Source organism: Hemiscyllium ocellatum, chromosome 28, assembly GCF_020745735.1.
Source record: "Hemiscyllium ocellatum isolate sHemOce1 chromosome 28, sHemOce1.pat.X.cur, whole genome shotgun sequence".
Taxonomy (NCBI): Eukaryota; Metazoa; Chordata; class Chondrichthyes; order Orectolobiformes; family Hemiscylliidae; genus Hemiscyllium; species Hemiscyllium ocellatum.
The window spans coordinates 2666502-2683142 of record NC_083428.1 but is presented as its reverse complement, the minus strand read 5'-3'; the positions used below and the strand labels follow the sequence as shown (position 1 = coordinate 2683142).

Sequence of the window (16641 nt, the reverse complement as noted above, 5' to 3'; positions counted from 1 at the left end):
TCCTGTGTGGGTTTACATTGTGAAACAGCCACCTCCAGGTAGGGAGGTGATGTAGTGAGACAGTCCCCGAGACACACTTTCCATGTCATTCCCTTCTGTCTGTTTTCATTTCTCCCCTAGGAGGTGCCACTGAGTACTTGTCAGCGAGGCTGTCGATTGTTCTCTATCTGTCAGTTTGTGGATGGTGTCAGCGATTTGAACAGCACCAGGGCTGAGTGTGAGGCAGGTAAGGACCTGGTGACAATATCATGTGCTTGAGAGCCCTGGCTACCAAACCAATGAAGAAAGAACTAGATTTCCAGTCCCCATTGTGTGAGCACACGCTGCCTGGGAACTATCTGAATTTAAGGTTCTTGTGCTCCATGCTCTGCACCAGAGAAAGTGTTACCTCTTTGTTGCTCCTGTTGAAACTTCTCTCCAGCTTAAGCACCTTAATTAGATTACCCCATAATCTTCTAATGAAAATGAATACAAATTTTGTCAAGTTGGGTTTTTTTTTAGCTCAGGTCATGGTATCCCTTCCTCTGGACCAGGAGGCCCTCCTTCCCTAGAGGTGTGCAATAACATCTTGGAACAAGTCAATTAGGACATCGCTCCAAGCCTAGCCTTTGAAATCTGTCCTCATAATTTAATCCTTTGAATCCTGTTAGTGTTGATGACTCCTTCCTGCTCAGCATGAACTGACTGACTGACTGCTGCTTTGTGTGAATTAGCCTGCAGGAAAAGAGCATCTTGTGCATTAAAGTATCTCCACACTCGATGGCTGAACAATCCTTCCTTCTCTTAACATATCTGGCAAGGGAACAACAGAGCAGACAGTGTTACCAGCTACAGTTCACTCTGCTACTGGGGCTCACATATGACCAGTCAGGGAATACACCAGCACAGGAGGAGACCATTTGGTCCATCATAACTGAACTGGTTCTTAGAAACAACTTATTTCTTCCTCCCTTGAATCAGTTTCCTCTCCTCTTGTCCACTGCCTTCCCACTGACATCTGCAATTTCTCTGATGCTTTTTGTTGGTTACAGAATTTCCAGTTCATGGGCTCCAGCTGCCTCCTAAGGTCTGGATCCTAGGGTCTTAGAAGAAGCAGCAATCTCTGATAACAGATGCAGGGGTATCATCATTCACAATTCCTTCAGTTTTAGAAAGGTCCTAGTGTCTTGAGCAATTGGATAATTTAATACCTTTATTGAAGAATGGGAGGCAAAAAGCATGATACTATAGATAACCTAACATCTAATTGATGGAAGGTACTAGAATTATTGAGGAGGTCATAACAGGATACATGGAAAGCCACAAGTTGACCGGGTGGAGCTAACATGGCTTTGTGAAAAGGAATGACATTTGACCAATCTATTAGAGTTTTTCAATGAAGTAATATTCAGATTTTATGGAGGGGAACCAGTAGATGAGGGGTACTTTGATTTTCAGAAAACATTTGATAAGGTGCCACGTGAAAGGTTGTTGCACAAGATTAGAGTACTAGGGTGTAGGTTTGCTCGCTGAGCTGTAGGTTTGATATCCAGACGTTCCATTACCTGGCTAGGTAACATCATCAGTGGGGACCTCCAAGTGAAGCGAAGCTGTTGTCTCCTGCTTTCTATTTATATCTTTCTCCTGGATGGGGTTCCTGGGGTTTGTGGTGATGTCATTTCTTGTTCATGTTCTGAGGGGTTGATCGATGTCATTTAGATCTATGTGCTTGTTTATAGCGTTGTGGTTGGAGTGCCAGGCCTCTAGAAATTCTCTGGCATGTTTTTGCTTAGCCTGTCCCAGGGTAGATGTGTTGTCCCAGTCAAAATGGTGGGTTTTTTTCATCCGTGTGTAGGGCTATGAGGGAGAGGGGGTCGTGTCTTTTTGTGGCTAGCTGGTGTTCATGTATCCTGGTGGCTAACTTTCTTCCTGTTTGTCCTACGTAGTGTTTGTGGCAGTCCTTGCATGGAATTTTATAGATGACGTTGGTTTTGTCCATGCGTTGTACTGGGTCTTTTAAGTTTGTTAGTTTTTGTTTGAGAGTGTTGGTGGGTTTGTGTGCTACTAGGATTCCGAGGGGTCTCAGTAGTCTGGCTGTCATTTCTGAAACTTCTTTGATGTATGGTAAGGTGGTTAGGGTTTCTGGCTGTGTTTTGTCTGCTTGTCATGGTTTGTTCTTGAGGAATCTGCGCACTGTGTTTTTTGAGTATCTGTTCTTCTTGAATCAGAGTACTGTACATGGTATAGCAGGGAACATATTAACTTGGGTAAAAATTGGTTAGCGAACAGGAACAGAAAAGAGAGACAAATAGGTATTTTTCAGATCAGCAAGCTGCAACTGATGGAGTTCCACAGGGAACAGTGTAAGGTCCTTGACTTTATACAATCCATATCAATGATCTGGATGTTGAGACTGAATGGATAGATGCTAAATTTGCAATATAACACCAAAGTAACTGAAAAAAAAGTTGCCAAGTAAAAATCTGAAAGAGGTTATAAATAAGTTGAGTGGGCAAATGACAAATATGATGTTGGCCATTTTGGCATGAAGAATAATAAAGCAGTTTAATATTTAACTGGGGAGAGATTGAAGACCATAGTGAGGCAGAGGAGTCTGGGTGACCTGGGACATGAATCGGCTGAAGTAGTTTATGAAGAGAGGTTGAACAGGTTGGACCTGTGTCCATTGGAGTTTAGAAGCATGTGAAATGTTGAGGGGACTGGATAAGGAGGGTACCAACTGGATGTTTCCTCTTGTGAAAAGTTTAAAACTAGGAACATAGTTTCAGAATAAGCAGTCTCCCTTTAAGACAGAGACGTGGACCATAAGACTATCAGAAATAGGAACAGGAATAAGCCATTTGGCCCCTGGAGCCTGTTCCACCATTCATTAGGATCATGGCTGATCCAACATTCCTCTTTCCTGCCCTTTCCTCATAACCCTCAATTCCCTGACTAATCAATATCCTATCGATCTCAGCCTTAAATATTCACATGGACCCTGCCCCCACAGCTTTCTGGGGCAAGGAGCTCCAAAGATCCTCAATGTTCTAAAGGAAGAAATCCCTCCTCATCTCAGTCTTCAATTGGTTCCCCTTTATTCTGAGACTGTGCTGTCTGGTCCTAAACTCTCCCATGAGGGAAAACATCCTCTCAGCGTTTACTCTGTCAAGCTCCTTAAGAATTCTTCTCTGAGGGTTGTTACAGTGTGAAATTCTCGTTCCCAGAAGATAATGGGGGCTGAGTCTTCACGTTTATTCAAGGCTGAATTTGATAGATTTTCAATATCGACAAAGACTCACGGGTTATGAGGGGCAAACAGAAATGTGCAAACACCAAGTCAGGCATGATCGTATTGGATGGGAGAGCAGTGCCTTATAGCCAGCCCATCCTAGCTCCAACATCCTGTGCCTCATTTCTCTTCATTCTGTCAGCTCAAAGGGGAAACAGTCCCATCTTCTCCAATTTCTCCATGTAGCTCAAGTGTCCTCGGTGCCCTCATCTTGGCATTGTATCTGCACACACTAATTAAACTGAGGCTTAATTCAGTGTTTTGTATTTTAAAAATATGACTTATATATAAAAAAGACAGAGATGCTGAAGATACTAATCAGGTTTGGTGGCCATTGTGGAGAGAAATGCGAGTTAATGTTTTGGGTCAATGACCCATCACCGTGAAGTAGTTCTGCTCTTATCTCCAGGTGTCCTTACCTCTCCACCTTTGTTACTTTCTGTTTCTCTTCTCAGGTTTGGTCAGCTATCCACAAAAATTATCCATAGCAACATTTCATTCCTCTGAATCCACTTCTGCTGCTTCCATGTGGACTCTGACTGAAATTCAACTCTTTATGTTCCACATCTGCCAATGCTACTGATCTCAAACACTTTGGTTGCCTACATTGGCCTGTGCACCCTCTTGGCTGCTTCTTTCAGTCACACCAACCCACTGTATCACTCTTACTGCTCTTTCATTATGTCCTTCATCCCAGTTAGCATTTTAACAAGAAAACACTTCTCCGCTTCATGTGAAAAACTGTCCATTTCAGCAGCTTATGGATCCCATCGCAGCTCCAGGTCATTCTGCCCTTTTTTTTCCTTTTTTCCAGACTTTCTCTCACTACATTCACTCTGTCTAGTCTTGACCTCCCCATCTCTGGTACTGAACAAAATGCTTCCAGCAAAGGCTTGGCTTTATCCCTTTTCACTCCCATCTCAATGAATTTTGAACCTTACCTCACACTGCAATATTTATCTACCACTACCTCTTGTTGTATGTGTTCACCCTGGACCCTTCCTCCGAGTTACAGAATTGTCCTTCCACAGCGACCCTCCCCGAAAACCAGGGTGGGAGGAAGAGTCTACCTTTACCGTTTGGAGAATGGCATTGTGACGTGTCTCCTTGTGTTCACAGCATGTTTCGAGGCTTACTATCAGATGGAGGAGCAGAATGGTTGCAACACTGGCTGCAAGGAGCAGTTCCTCCAGGCAGAAAGAAGACGGACACAGGTAACAGCTCCCACACGCTGTGCCTAACGTACAGACTGAGGTACAACATGGCCAGGCAGCAAAGCACATGTCAGGGCAAAACACAGCTTCATAACCCAGTACAACACTGAAGGAGGACACTTGGCCCATCAGGTTTACCCCAGCTCTTTTGCAGAGTAATCCAGTTAGTCCCACTCCCCTGGCAACCTGACTTCAGCAAAGACTAGCATTCCTTTCAACTGAAAGAACTGCAGCTGCTGTAAATCAGAAACAAAAGCAGAAGTTGCTGGAAAAGCTCAGCAGGTCTGTCAGCATCTATGCAGAGAAATCATTTTGGGTCGAGTGACCCTTCCTCAGAATTGACAGTAGCTTGGAAATTGTGCAGAAAATAGTGTTTGGGAAAGAGTGTAAGGAGTAAATGATAGTTGGGGAGAGAGCCTAAAGAGAGAGAAGAACAGCTGGTCAGAGGGAGGAGTGGATAATGATCTGGCTGGGAGGTTGAGTAGCTGTTAATGGAGACTGGCAGTGATTAACAATAGGTGGTGTGTAATGGCAGACTGTGTGATAACAAAGCCTGGGGTGTGAGGTAGGAGGCCAAGACACGAGAGAGATCTGGCTCTAAAATTATTCAACTTGATATTGAGTCCAGAAGCCTGCAGGGTCTCCAAGCTGCTCACAATGTGGTCTCCTCTACATTGGGGAAACAAAGCATGGACTGGGTGACCACAGCACACCTGCCACTTTGACATAGCCCCCTGTTCCCTGGTCAGCATCTCTGTCTCATGCTTGCTGCAGTGCTCCAATTTTGATTTTTGTTCTGGTTAAAGAACCTCCTGGCTGGTTATTCCTTTCCCATCATTCCAATTGCCTTCGTTATCTATGACAGCACAGTTCACACAGGGTCCAGTGTGAGGAGTCACTCTGGCAGCTTTCTGATACCCAGTACCTTGTCAGATATCTGAGGCTGTCATGATCCACTCACTGTCTGTGTCAGCTGTTAGTTGTTGTATCAGTAATGTCTTGACTGAAAGTTGAAATCTCCAAGTCTTGCTCCAGAAGCTGTTTAACTAAAAAATGGATTAAATGTTTGTACAAAGCCACATCCTGTATGAGGGCATTGTCCCCTGCTGGTCTTGGCCAGCTCCCTGCTTCCTGTGACTCAGGAGCTCAGACAGGAATGTAACAGAGTCTCAGCCCCTTCCCACCACCAACAAGGCCATGCCAGGCTCTGATCTCCAGTGAGAGCTGCAGCAGACTGACGACTTCCTGAGCTCAAGTCCCGCTGTAGAGATTTGGACACAAAAACCCCCTTTGGCTCGTCCCTTCCATATCCTCTAACCCTTCATGATCTCTGCTCTCCTCTACTTCTGTCTCCTCCCTATCCCACTTTGGATGACTCAGATAGCAGGAACTGAGCCTAGAGCTCTGTTCCTGAAGAAGGGCTCATGCCCAAAACGTCGATTCTGCTGCTCCTTGGATGCTGCCTGGCCTGCTGTGCTTTTCCAGCAATACATTTTCAGGTCTGTAGCTCCAATGCCCAGGCTCCAGAATTCCCTCTTGACCTTTGTCCTTTTACATCCTCCTTTGACTGAGCTTTCAGTTAGAGATCTCCTCATGATACCAAACCACACTCACCCACAATTCCTGATCTTAGTGACCTACCTTGGCCCCTCATTCAGCAACTCCCTGCTTTATTTCACAGTTCTGATTTTTGTTTTCAAATCCCTCTGTCACTTTGCCCCTTTCTATCTGTGAATCTCCTACAGCCCCACAACCTCTAAGTTTCTTGATCAGTCCCAGGTTATATTGTGGCATCCTTCATCGCCATGTCTCCAGTTCTCCTGGTTTCAAACTCTAATTCCCTCACTGCAGAGAGGAAGTGGAAATCTGAAACCCTTTCCCCTGTTAAAATAAAGCCGTTGGTACTGGAGACCAATTAAAACAAATGACTCTGATGGAGGTTGATTGAAATTAGGAAGCTATGTCAGGCAGACTATTTGGAGAAAGGATTAGCCATGAAGCATTAAGTGCTAGTATAGGCTCAAGGGGCAGAATAGCTGCATTTTCCTCCACAGTTACCTTCCATTCTTTGTGTTTGAGGTCGGACAGTTAATGTTTAACTTCAGGTAGCATCACTGCTCAGACCAATGCTGTTTTAAACCAACATCTACAAACATACAGTTTCTAACAAGGAGAGCAGGCCACTGACTGGAAAGAGTTTAAATGCCTAGATCTAGCTCAGTACTACACAGTTATGGGACTTCAGTAAAATTGTCATGACATGAAGTTGGGAATAAACCTTTGCAAAGAAAGTCTCTCTCTCTGTCTCTCTGTGTTCCTTGCAGCATCTGACACCACCCCCTGAACCTTCCTCCATCTTCGACTATGTGTCAACTCTCTGCAGTGACATTGTCAGCTCAGCCCAGAGCTTCATCTCCTCCACTTGGACCTTCTACCTCCAGGCTGATGATGGCAAAGTTGTTGTCTTCCAGGTAACGTTGGCACATGATCTGTGTCTCTCCCTCTCTCAATGTTACTCGGCCTCTGTCATAAGGTGCTTCCTCTTTGTCACTGTATATCTCTGTCACTGTGTGCCTCTCTCTGTCACTGTGTGCCTCTCTCTGTCACTGTATGCATCTCTGTCACAAGGTGCTGCCTCTCTGTCACTGTATATCTCTGTCACTGTATGCCTCTCTCTGTCACTGTGTGCCTCTCTGTCACAAGGTGCTGTCTTTTCATCTCTTCCTGCTTCACGAAAACATCAAGGTCCTTCCTCACACAACTTCCAGAAATCACTCTTGGTACCCCCTTCCCCCTCCGCCCCATCGTTCCTCCCTCCCTCCCTCAGCCTCCAGCCCCATCCCATTTCCCCTGCGACTGTGGTTGGGTGTAATATCCGATTTCGTTCCCAACAGGCTCACCCAGAGCTCGAACTGTCTGCTCCAGATTTACAGGCCATGCAGTTTGATATGGGACAGGTCCCTCCCGAGTGGAATCCTAGTGAGCACGAGAAGCTGATCCCACAGACAGGTGAGGCTGTGCAGACAAGATTGTCTGAGAAGCAACAACCTATCACAGTCTTGTTGAAGGGTCAGAAATACTGAGGTGGGGTTAAAGATTGAAGGAGCTCCTGTTTGACCAGCATCTGATCACAGGACATCCCCAAGCACCACGTGACCAATGAAACGCTTTTGAACTATAGTCACTGTTAATTTGTAAAAGTAAAGGCTGCAGCCAGTTGGTATACAGCAAGATAGCTCAGACAAAGTGAAGGGAACATGAATTGTATGTGGCTGTGGGAGGCAATTGGTAATCTGTGACATCAGTTCACCACAGAATAATGTCCATGAGATCTTTACAGCCACCTGAGAGGGTAAACAGGGACATAGTTTAACACCTCATCCAAAAGATAGCACCTCTGACAGTGCGGCACCTCCCTCAGCACTGACCCTCCGACAGTGCAGCACCTCCCTCAGCACTGACCCTCGGACAGTGTGGCACTCCCTCAGCACTGACCCTCCGACAGTGCGGCACTCCCTCAGCGCTGACCCTCTGACAGTGCGGCACGCCCTCAGCACTGACCCTTGGACAGTGCGGCACTCCCTCAGCGCTGACCCTCTGACAGTGCGGCACGCCCTCAGCACTGACCCTTGGACAGTGCGGCGCCCCCTCAGCACTGACCCTCCGACAGTGCGGCACAGGGAGTGTCAGTCTTGACAGTGAGCTCAGTTCCCAGTTTGAGCCTGGAATTTACAAGCTTTCTGTCAGAGGGGAGTGAGATATCGGAAATGACTGTGTGTGCCTGGCTCTTGGGAGTAGGGGGTTGAGTTGTGGGTGTGGTCACAGAGAGAAGGGTTTTAAATTCTGAATTAATTTGCATGAGGCAGACTCTCCCAGATTTGGTGAAACTGTTCACTGTGTGAAATGGGGGGAGTAAAGAGCGAGCAGACAGAGTTAAACAGAGTTGAGAACCCTGGTTCCCTTGCTGTGTGGTACTCTGACCCTGACCTGGGCTTGGAATCTCTCTCAATATTTTCATTATGTGTGTAACTGACATCACTGACCCCTACTCGCACACCCCAGATATTGGCTACAGGTATTCTGCCAACCAGGAATGTTAACCCACACTCGGAATGTTCCTCATTTCTTACAGCTGTACGTCATGGTGCAGAGAAGAAAGTGAGTGTGAGACCAGACCCCGAGTTTAAACAGGCACCTGTACGTCAAGAGGGATCACTATCTCAACACGATTTCCTGGGCTGCATGTCACGGTATGAGAGATCACTGCAAGATGCAATGTTGCCAGGCAACTGCTTTAACTACATTCCTGACAAACCCAGACAGTAACATTTATCAAATATGGAGAACATGCACCCTCTCACCTCCCATCTCCACCTGGTCTGGTCCAGGCACCATAACAGAATTCCTTTGTCTATCTGTCTCCAGGCTCGAGGCCATTACTTGGGCATAGAGTCAGGAGATGTACAGCAGGGAAGCAGACCGTTCGGTCCAACTCGTCCATACCGACCAGGTATCCTAAATTAATCAAGTCCCATTTGCCAGCACTTGGCCCATATCACTCTAACCCCTTCCTATTCATATACCCATCCAGATGCCTTTAAAATGTTGTAATTGTACCAGCCTCCACCACTCCCTCTGGCAGTTCATTCCATACACGTACCACCCTCTGTGTGAAAATGTTGCCCCTTGGGTCCCTTTTAAATTTTCTCCCCTCCCCTTAAACCTATGCCTTCAAGTTCTGGACTCCCCCCACCTCTGGGAAAAGACTTGTGCTCAAATTGCGGCACAGTGGCTCAGTGGTTAGCACTGCTGCCTCACAGCATGAGGGTCCCAGGTTCAATTCCAGCCTCGGGTGACTGTCTGTGTGGAGTTTGCACATTCTCCCTGTGTCTGCGTGGGTTTCCTCCCACGGTCCAAAGACGTGCAGGTCAGGTGAATTGGCCATGCTGAATTGCCCCATAGTGTTAGGTCAATTAGTCAGAGGGAGGTGGGTCTGGGTGGGTTGCTCTTCGGAGGGTTGGTGTGGACTGGTTGGGCTAAAGGATCTGTCTCCACACTGTAGGGAATCTAATCTAAAAAAAATTTCATGTGAACTGGGGCAATTGGACAGTCTGTCTTTGGCAATGGAGTGGCAAACGGGATGACCATCAGTCCCAGTTTATGGAGTACAGCAGGGATTTATTCGGGAAAATTTGGAGGGACATCACTTTCAAATCACAGCCCATGGTGAGGGTGAGAGCTGACAATAGAGTCTCTAAATACCTCCCCCCAACTGTACCATCAGCTCCTGATCCTGGGCACATGCTGTGTCCAAATGCCAAGGGAGTGTATGAGAGAGACACTAACAGCTTAAAGTCTGGATGTCTCTGTATGGAGTGTTATGAGGTTGGAACACACCCTGAGGATCTGCTGATAGATGCACTAAGAGCCCCAAATGATGCCCACTTCAATCCTTTTGGGAATTCTTGATGCTGTACCCACTTACTGGGAGAGGTTTTTGTAAGATGTTCCCATTCAGAAACATTCTGGGAAAAATAAACATGGAATACAGGGAGAACTAGCCTTTTGGATACAGAACTGGCTTAAAGGTAGTGGCTTAGAGGGTGATAGTGGAGGATTGCTTTTCAGACTGGAGGCCTCTGACCAGCGGTGTCCTGCAAGGATTGATGCTGAGTCAACTACTTTTCATCATTTATGTAAATGATTTGGATGTGAACATAGGAGGTGCAGTTGGTAAGTTTGCAGATGACACCAAAATTGGAGGTGTAGTGGACAGTGAAGAAGGTTACCTCAGAGTACAACAGGATCTTGATCAGGTAGGTCAGTGGGCCAAGGAGTGGCAGATGGAGTTTAATTTCAATAACTGTGAGGTGCCACATTTTGCAAAGACAAATCAGGGCAGAACTTATACATTTAATGGGAAGGTCCTGGGGAGTGTTGCTGAACAAAGAGACCTTGGAGTGCAGATTCATAATTCTTTCAAAGCAGAGTTGCAGGTAGATAGGATAGTGATGAAGGCGTTTAGTATGTATACCTTTATTGGTCAGAACATTGAATATAGAAGTTGAGAGGTCATGTTGCAGCTGTACAAGACATTGGGTAGGCCACTTTTGGAATAATGTGTGCACTTCTGGTCTTACTGTTTTAGGAAGACTGTTGTGAAACTTGTAAGAGTTCAGAAAATATTTACAAGAATGTTGCCAGGGTTGGACAGTTTGAGCAATAGGGAGAGGCTGAATAGGCTGAGGCTGTTTTGCCTGGAGTATCGGAGGGTGAGGGGCGACCTTATAGATGTTTATAAGATCATGAAGGTCATGGATAGGATAAATAGACAAAGTCTTTTTCCTGGGGTGGGGGAGTCCAGAGCTAGAGGGCATAGGTTTAGGTGAGAGGGGAAAGGTTTAAAAGGTACCTAAGGACAACTTTTTCATGCAGAGGGTTGTACGGGTATGGAATGAGCTGCCAGAGGAAGTGGTGGAGGCTGATACAATTACAACATTTAAAAGGCATCTGGATGGATATATGAAAAGGAAGGGTTTAGAGGGTTATGGGCCAAATGCTAGCAAATGGAACTAGATTAGGTTAGGATATCTGGGTGGCATGGACGAGTTGGACCGAAGGATCTGTTTTCATGCCGTACATCTCTATGACTCTAAACAGCCATGAGGTGAAAGATATTCATTAAGTCACATGGAGAGTTTCCTGGTCTTCTTTCAAATTGTGGCCTTGGGATTTATTTTACTTTTTTATATTTAGAAGACAGACATTACCCTGGGTTAAATGTTTAATCTGAAAATCAACTCCTTGGACAGTGAGGCGCTTACTCATCACTGACCCTCTGTCAGTGTGGCACTCCCTCAGCACTGACCCTCTGACAGTGCAGCACTCCCTCAGTACTGACCCTCTGTCAGTGTGGCACTCCTTCAGCACTGACTCTCTGACGGTGCAGCACTCCCTCAACACTGACCCTCTGTCAGTGTGGCACTCCTTCAGCACTGACCCTCTGAAGGTGCAGCACTCCCTCATCACTGACTCTCTGTCAGTGTGGCACTCCTTCAGCACTGACCCTCTGTCAGTGTGGCACTCCCTCAGCACTGACCCTCTGACGGTGCAGCACTCCCTCAGCACTGACCCTCTGACGGTGCAGCACTCCCTCAGCACTGACCCTCTGACGGTGCAGCACTCCCTCAGCACTGACCCTCTGACAGTGCGGCACTCCCTCAGGCCTTGCTGGCCCTGTCAGCTTGGAATACACACTCCGGTCTCTGAAGTGAAGCTTTGGACACTCGGGCCTCTCTGAAATGTGTCATGTCTTTGTGACGGTGAATTGTTCAACTTTCAGCTGCTAATGGGCTGGAAGGTAGGTGGCTGTTGGCTCAGCCTTCCTGACCTGCTCTGTGTGTTGCTCCCTCAGGCGTTCGGGCCTACCCCGCTGGATCCTAGCTGCCTGCCTCGTGCTGTCTATCCTGGTGATGCTGTGGCTGAGTTGTGCCAGTTTAGTAACTGCTCCTGAGCAACATGTGAAATCCCAGGTGAGTTCCATGGCATTCACAGTCGATGGGCCAAAGGTTCTATTCTATACTGAATGACTCTGTGAAGTGATGCAAAAAATCAGCCCCGTGGCTCACCGATGTCATGTTGGTGTTTGTGCTTCATTCAGTTCTTCTCCAACCTTCCTTATCTACTGTTATAACCCTGTCCTATTTCCACGCATTAGTTTATCCCGATTCCTTACAAATAAAATCTCCTCTGTTACCTTCACCACTCCCTTTGGGAGTTCCACATTCCCACCATTCTCTGGGTAAAGATATTTCTTATGAATTCTCAATCAGTTTTCTCCAGGACATCCTTTACAGTTATGTTGCCTACTTTTGGTATCCTCACAGATGGAAACGTCTTTGTGAATATTATTGTGTGGAGTTAATTCATACCCAAAATACTTCTGTCACATCACCCTTCAGTCATCTCTTTCTTGGTTGATATGTTTTGTCAGGTCTGCTATTGGCTGTATCAGTCATCATGATATCACTTTTATCACCTGGGGACTCAAACTGTTCACAGAAAGAAAGTAATTACATCTCTGTACTTAGATTGTTTATTGGGAATTCGAGCTGATCACTCATTCAACACAATCATTCTGTTCTGGGAGACACTGGGTATATTTTACAATTTACTCAACTTTTTTTTAATAGGTTATGGACTGATATGAGTATTGATTGAAAGACAAACCCCAGAATGTTGCAGTTCTAAAACATCAATTCAATTAAAATAATTTTAAAGAAAGTTAACTCCAAACTTATCCCAGCAGTGTTTAATGTAGACAGTGTGAAGGAAAGCTTTATTTTGAGTTTAAAAGTGTAGAGAAAGATTTACTTTGTTCAAAGACAAGGGCGAGTTCTGCTTCGTTTAAAAAGCGTAGGGATGTTTTACTCTGTGTCTAACCAGTGCTGTCCCTGCTCTGGCAATGTTTGTTCTCAAATGTGTCGAGGAAACTTTGCTTTCAGTTTAAACAGTAAAAAGAGCATTTTTCTGTAACTAATCTCATACTGGGATTGTTTGGTGGGTACTGCATTAAGGAAGCTTCACATTGGATAAAGAGTAGAGCAAGTTTTACTCTATATCTAACACTGTGCTTTCTGTGTTCTAGGAGTGTTTGATGGGAAAAGTGACAAGGAATCTTTACTTTCAGTTTAAAAGAGGAGAGGGAGCTTTAATTTCAGTTGAAAGATCAGAGGATGTTTTACTCTGCGTCTAACCCTGTGCTGTTCATCCCCTGGAGTGTTTGGTGAAGACAGGGTAGAGAAAGCTTTATTTGCAATTGAAAAGTTTAGAGAGAGCTAACCATCTCACCAGGTGCTGTCCCTGTCCCTGGAAGTGTTTGATGAGGGACAGTGTAGAGAGAGCTTTACTTTGTAACTAACCCCATGCAATCCCTGTCCTGGGAGTGTTTGATGGAGACAGTATAGAGGGAGCTTTACTCTGTATGTAACCCCATGCTGTCTCTATCCTGGGAGTGTTTGATGGGGGAAAAGTGTAGAGGGAGTTTTACTCTGTATCTAACCCCGTGCTTTCCCTGTCCTGGGGGTGTTTGATGGGATACTGTCATTTCTCACTGTGAGTGATTTGTCTGCTTTTTTTTCTCTCTCTGTCTCTTTCTCTCTCTCTCTCTCTCTGTCTGTCTGTCTGTCTCTCTCACACACCCTGATTTGTAGCCTCTGAGCATTAACGGTGATCAAGATGGGATGGAGAAGACTCCCTCATATGGATTGACTCCTCTCATCACCATGTCTCTCAGGGAGCAGGAGGAAGAGAATGTGGGACCTCTGCCTGTGAAAGTGGATCTGCGTAACACCCTCATCTAGAATTTTCCATCTCCCAGTTTAAAGAGACAGTTCCATCTTGCTTGCTTATATTACCCAACAAAATTGACTCCTTGAACCCTGCCGTCCACTTCCCGTTTTATTATAAACTCATTCCGGACTGGTGGCCAGCGAAAGAAAGCCCAGGATTACACCTTCGCGAATCGAGACACAGGGAATCTCTGGATGCTACATTAAAATGTGTTGGCCCAGGATCTCAAATTTCTTCTCCGTTAAATTGAGGTCTAAAGGAAAAGTGTGCAAGTTTCTGGGACATTCAGATTCCCTGGATCATACTGTGACTTGACTCCTTGTTCTCATTCTTCGGGACTCTGTTACAGAACCCCTTACTTGATCTTGGTCCTTGCGACTGTGATAGTGAGTTTTAGAGAAGGATGACCTGAGTACCGTTTCTTTCTGTTAGAGAGTGAGGGATTCCTGGGCTAGAGGCAATTGGTTTCTGATGGAACCAATAATCCTGATCAAATAGGTAACAGTTAGGAACATAAACCGTGTGCTGAAATGAAAAGTTTTATGCAGTGCTGACCTTGGGTGTACCAATTCCACCACAGGCATGAGTTTTGCATGGAAATGCTACAGTTTATCCATCCATCACTCAACTCTTCTAGGACTAACTGGGGTTGAGTTTGGGATTGGCTGGGCCTGAGAGTGGGAGGGAGATGCTTTGGGCCATTGAGTGACCAACACCAATTGGCAGAGTTAGGGTCTTGCTCCATCAGTGGGTAAATTGACAGAAATTTGATTTGATTTTAATATTGTCGCATAATATAGTGAAAGGTAGAGTTCTGCGTGCTATCAAGGCAAATCATACTTTACATGGTAATAGAACAGAATGCAGAATATCGTATTACAGCTACAGAGGAAGTACAGAGAAAGGTCAACTCTAATATATGAGATCTGTTCAAAAGTCTAGTAAGACCAAGGAAGAAGCTATTCTTAAATCTGTTGGTATGTGTTTTCAAACCTTTGTATCTTCTGCCCAATGGAAGAGGCTGTAGGAGAGTATAACTGGGGTGGGAGGGGTCTGTAATGATGTTGGCTGTTCTCCTGAGGCAGTGGGAAGGGTAGACAGAGTCAGTGGATGGGAGGCTGGTTTGTGTGATAGACTGGCCTATGTTCACAACTCTCTGCATTTTCTTGTGCCCTTGGGCAGAGCAGTTGCCATACCAAATTGTGATGCCTCTCTCCAACTCCTATCCAGAAGAGAAAGAAGATTTTTAACAACAGCAAAAATTGCTGGAAAATCTCAGCAGGTCTGGCAACATCAGTGGAGAGAAATCAGAGTTAATGTTTTGGGTCCAGTGACTCTTCTTCAGAACTGGAGCCGAAAGGTTAACTCTGATTTCTCTCCGCTGATGCTACCAGACCTGTTGAGATTTTCCAGCAATTTCTGTTTTTGATTCGGATTTCCAGCATTTGTGGTTGTTTTGGGTTTTTTTAATAGAAGATTTTTAAATTTGATTCAGATGTCCCTTGTGGTACAGTTTGGAAGGTGGTGGGAAGGAGTCTTATGGAGAGAGAGAGAGAGAGATTTGAGTAGTTATCCTGAGTCAATTCACACTGTTGTCCTCAGGAAGCTGTAATGTCTATATCCTTAATAACGCTCAGAGAGTATAGCTCCACTCGTGGCTGAATAATGGAAAGGGCCCGAGGGGGTTTGACTCTTGAATAGAGATGTCATGAGTAACATGCATTGTTGTGTTAGGACTGGGGAATAAATTGCCTTTTAGGATGGACTGTGAACTGAGTGAGGGGGGGGGGGTGTGGTGATGGGGGAGTTGGGCGGAAGGAGAGGTTGGGAGAGGAACCAGCCCTAGTTCCTTCTGGCACTTGACAATGGGGAATTCTCTTCCATTTCAGCTCAAACATGTAAAGGTCAAATCAATTGGCCTTCCTGCTAACCATGAAGTGTTTCATTGTGTTCTGTCCTGACTTTGCAAGTGATTCCTTTTGTATTTTATCCAAAAATGACAGGATTGCTGATCGATCAGGGGAGAAGCTGGAATGAAATGGAACCTTCTGATTGACAGTTCCTGTGAGTGATAGACATGTCCTGAGTGTGATCAAAGGCTCACCAGACATTGTTGGTGGGCAAGTTGTTGGAGGGAATCCTGAGGGACAGGATGGACATGTATTTGGAAAGGCAAGGACTGATTAGGGATAGTCAACATGGCCTTGTCCATGGGAAATTATGTCTCACTAACTTGATTGAGTTTTTTGAAAAAGTAACAAAGAGGATTGATGAGGGCAGAGTGGTAGATGTGATCTGTGTGGACTTCAGTAAGCCGTTCAAAAAGGTTCCCCATGGGAGACTGGTGAGCAAGGTTAGATCTCATGGAATACAGAGAGAACTAGCCATTTGGATACAGAACTGGCTCAAAGGTAAAAGACAGGGCGATGGTGGAGGGATGTTTTTCAGACTGGAGTCCTGTGACCAATGGAGTGCCACAAGGATCGGTGCTGGGTCCACTACTTTTCATTAAGTTTGCAGATGACACCAAAATTGGAGGTGTTGTGGACAGCGAAGGAGGTTACCTCAGATCACAACGGGATCTTGATCAGATGGGCCAATGGCAGATGGAGTTTAATTCAGATAAATGCGAGGTGCTGCACTTTGGGAAAGCAAATCTTAGCAGGACTTATACACTTAATATTAAGGTCCGAGGGAGTGTTGCTGAACAAAGAGACCTTGGAGTGAAGGTTCATAGCTCCTTGAAAGTGGAGTTGCAGGTAGATAGGATAATGAAGAAGGCTTTTGGTATGCTTTCCTTTTTTG

The 16641-nt window shown here is 45.5% G+C and overlaps 1 protein-coding gene across 2 annotated transcripts in view; it reads left to right on the top strand.

Annotated features, from left to right (window-relative positions):
• Nucleotides 1–15100, top strand: part of tmem59l (transmembrane protein 59-like) — a 53938-nt gene extending 38838 nt beyond the window's left edge. For both annotated transcript variants that reach the window (XM_060845874.1, XM_060845873.1), the window contains exons 2-8: nt 121–226; nt 4391–4485; nt 6810–6956; nt 7380–7494; nt 8618–8735; nt 11900–12017; nt 13698–15100. In XM_060845874.1, coding sequence (XP_060701857.1) covers nt 121–226; nt 4391–4485; nt 6810–6956; nt 7380–7494; nt 8618–8735; nt 11900–12017; nt 13698–13847 — 849 coding nt within the window. In that variant the 3' untranslated portion in view covers nt 13848–15100. The remainder of the gene's footprint in view (nt 1–120; nt 227–4390; nt 4486–6809; nt 6957–7379; nt 7495–8617; nt 8736–11899; nt 12018–13697) is intronic.
• Nucleotides 15101–16641: the final 1541 nt, after the last annotated feature.